Source organism: Akebia trifoliata, chromosome 14 (genome assembly GCF_017979445.1).
Source record: "Akebia trifoliata isolate Shusen 1 chromosome 14, ASM1797944v1, whole genome shotgun sequence".
Classification (NCBI taxonomy): Eukaryota; Viridiplantae; Streptophyta; class Magnoliopsida; order Ranunculales; family Lardizabalaceae; genus Akebia; species Akebia trifoliata.
Window position 1 is genome coordinate 13,371,312 of NC_141388.1, and position 3,648 is coordinate 13,374,959.

The 3,648-nt window shown below is 37.1% G+C and overlaps 1 protein-coding gene and 1 non-coding gene across 2 annotated transcripts; one reads left to right on the forward strand and one right to left on the reverse strand.

The window, feature by feature from the left end:
* Nucleotides 1–416: 416 nt before the first annotated feature.
* Nucleotides 417–523, reverse strand: LOC147386357 (small nucleolar RNA R71). Its single transcript, XR_015172368.1, has one exon. It is a non-coding gene; the product is annotated as a small nucleolar RNA R71 (small nucleolar RNA).
* Nucleotides 524–1,743: 1,220 nt separating this feature from the next.
* Nucleotides 1,744–2,151, forward strand: LOC147386358 (uncharacterized). Its single transcript, XM_086424535.1, has one exon. It carries the CDS (start codon nucleotides 1,744–1,746, stop codon nucleotides 2,149–2,151), a length of 408 nt encoding a protein of 135 aa, XP_086280661.1.
* Nucleotides 2,152–3,648: the final 1,497 nt, after the last annotated feature.

The window sequence follows — 3,648 nt, forward strand, 5'->3', positions numbered from 1 at the left end:
AAAGCTTCTCAACACCATATAATGGCCGATCAAAATATGGTAATGAGGGTCCTAAGTCTATGCAGGACTATGATGTTCCATTGGTGGATGGAATTCACATTAGTATTCATCGTCCAACGATACAGGCCAACAATTTTGAGTTCAAGCCAGTTACTATTCAGATGGTACAAGCATCTCAGTTTGGGGGTTCACATGTTGAAGATCCTAATGCACATTTAGCTAATTTTCTAGAGATATGTACTACTTTCAAGTATAACGATGTTGATGATGATGCCATCCGATTGCGATTATTTCCATTCTCATTGAGGGACATGATGAAGAATTAGTTGAAATCATTACCAAGGGAGTCTATCACCACTTGGGATGACTTGACGAAAAAGTTCCTTGCTAAATACTTTCTACCGTCAAAAACTACAAAGTTGAGAAATGGTATCACTACTTTCATGCAGTTGGACAGTAAGTCCCTCTACGAAGCCTGGGAAAGGTATAAAGATTTGCTTCGGAGATGTCCTCATCATGCTCTATCGGAGTGGTTGATCATCCAAATTTTCTACAATGGGTTGGTTGAATCTATCAGAACGATTATTGATGCTGCAGCAGGTGGAATTCTTATGGAGTAGACATCTGAGGATGGGTATAATTTATTGGAGGAGATGGCCTCTAACAGAGAGGATGAATCCAAGAAGAACAACAGGAGTGCATGAATTAGATATTCTTACGATTTTGACTGCTCAAGTGACATCCTTATCTAAGAAAATTGATTCATTTGGAGTTCATGCCATTCAAACTCCTACCATTACATGTGAGAATTGTGGAGACAATCATTCAGGAGATATGTGCCCTAATAATCCAGAGTCTCTCAATTTTGTTGGTAGTAGGCAAAATAATCTATACTCCAACTATTACAATCTGGGCTGGAAAAATCATCCAAACTTCTCTTGGAGTAACAACAATCAAGCTGGAGCCTTTTCATCTACAAATCCCATGTTTCAACCAAGTTATTATCCTCAAGATCCTCCTAGAGAAAAGAAGCCTTCTTTGGAAGATCTAGTACATCAGATGGGAACCAACACTAATCAATTCATGACAGAGATTAGAACTCAATTCCAGAGCCAAGTAGCTTCTATCCGGAATATGGAAATTTAGTTGGGTTAGCTTGCTTCAACAATTAACAATCGTCCTCAAGGAACCTTGTCTAGTAATACAGAGATTAATTCGAAAAGAGATGGTAAGAAGCATTGCAAGGCTATCACATTAAGGAGTGGAAAAGAACTGAATGATGTGGTCTAGGAACCAAAGGTTTTAGTAGCAGAAGAAACAGTTTTTTAAGAGAAGGGTGAGCAAGAGAAAGAAGCTACAAACCAGGAGCATAAAAAGTCAGGCTTGAAAAATATTACTCCTTACAACCCACCCCCACCATTTCCTCAATGTTTTAGGAAACAAAAACATGACGAGCAGTTTGCAAAATTTTTGAATGTCTTCAAGAAATTGCATATTAATATCCCATTCACTGAAGCTTTAAAGTAAATGCCAAGTTATGCCAAGTTTATAAAAGATATCTTGACTAAAAAGAGGCGATTGACTGAATTCAAAACAGTGTGTTTAATTGAAGAATGCAGTGCTATCATTCAAATGAAACTTTCAACAAAGCTTAAGGATCCGGGGAGCTTCACTATACCATGAACCATAGGTAATCAATTCTCTGGTAGAGTTTTGTGTGGTTTAGGGGCTAGTATTAATCTAATGCCATTATCTATATTTCAAAAATTGGGATTGGGAGAAGCCAGGCCTACTACTGTGACACTCCAATTAGCTGGTAGATCATTGAAGTATTCGAGAGGGGTAATTGAAGATGTGCTTGTTAAGGTTAACAAATTTGTATTCCCTGTGGATTTTATTATTCTTGATATGGAGGAGGATAAGGATGTTCCAATCATTCTTGTTAGACCATTCTTAGCCACAGGTAGAACACTTATTGATGTGCAAAAAGGGGAGCTTACTATGAGAGTTCAAGATCAAGAGGTGAAGTTTAATGTTTTCAAAGCTATGAAGTTTCCTACTAATGAGCTTGAAGATTGCTATAGAATTGATGTAGTGGACACATGTGTTCAACATGACCATGAAGAAACAATCCCATTTGACCAGCTTTAATTAGCTATCCTTAATGCATACAATGAGGACAGTTTGGAGTTGGTGAACCACTTGGAGGCTGCACCAAAATTCTCTCACTCTAAGCCAAAGTTTGAATTGTTGACATGCCATCATTGGGTTCTTATTCGAAGCCTTCAATTCAAGAACCACCATCACTAGCGTTCAAGCCTCTTCCTAGTCATTTGAGGTATGCTTTCCTTGGTGAATCATCATCTTTGCCGGTTATTATTTCTGCCTCTCTTGAGCCTGAATAGAAGACAAGTTATTAAAGGTGTTGCGAGAGTACAAGAAAGCGTTGGGATGGTCCATAAAAATATTAAGGGGATTAGTCCTTCTATTTGCATGCACATAATCCTTATGGAGGATGACCATAAGCCCTCTATTGAGCACCAACGTCGGCTTAACACAATTATGAAAGAAGTGGTGAAAAAGGAGATTCTCAAGTGGCTTGATGCGGGCATAATTTATCCTATTTCTGATAGCTCATGGGTTAGTCCGGTGTAATGTGTACCAAAGAAGGGAGGAATGACTGTTGTGACGAACGATAATAATGAGCTTATCCCAACAAGGATAGTAACTGGGTGGCGTGTTTGTATGGATTAACGGAAGTTAAATAAAGCTTTTCGGAACGACCATTTTCCCTTGCCGTTCATTGATCAGATGCTTGATAGACTAGCGGGGCACTCCTATTATTGTTTCCTGGATGGATATTCAGGATACAATTAGATTGCTATAGCACCTGAAGATCAGGAGAAGACAACGTTCACCTGTCCCTATGGAACTTTCGCATTTCGAAAGATGCCATTCGGACTTTGCAATGCACCGGCAACATTTTAAAGGTGTATGATGGCAATTTTTTCTGACATGGTGGAGCACTTTATAGAGGTATTCATGGATGACTTCTCAGTAGTTGGTGATTCTTTCGATATTTGCTTGGATAACTTGGCATTAGTTCTCAAAAGATGTGAAGAAACGAATCTTATGTTGACACTACAACAATTGGTTTCCAGCAACGATTTATAACAGCGGATAGTTTTATCCGCCTTTATAGATACATTTTTTACAGCGGATAATTGTATCCGCCGCTATAGGGACCTGCGCATACGTAGAAAATTCACACTAAATAGTCTCATGTTTATTCATATGCATATAGCAGCGGAAAAATATATCCACCACTAAAAAAATCAATTTTTTTTATATAAAATACTCGGTTCTCTCTATCAATTTTTTTTTTAATTTAATATAGCAGCGGATTATATTTTCCGCACCTATAGAATATAATTTTTTCTTTTTTTATTTGAATATAGCAGTGGATTATATTTTCCGCCGTTATAGAGTATAATTTTTCTATATATAAACCTCGATTTAGTGAGTTATTTAAATAATTTTTTTTAATTGAATATAGCAGCGGAATATATTATCCGCCGCTATAGAATATAATTTTTCTATATATAAAATTTGATTTAGTGAGTTTTTCTCTAATATTTTTTTTAATAT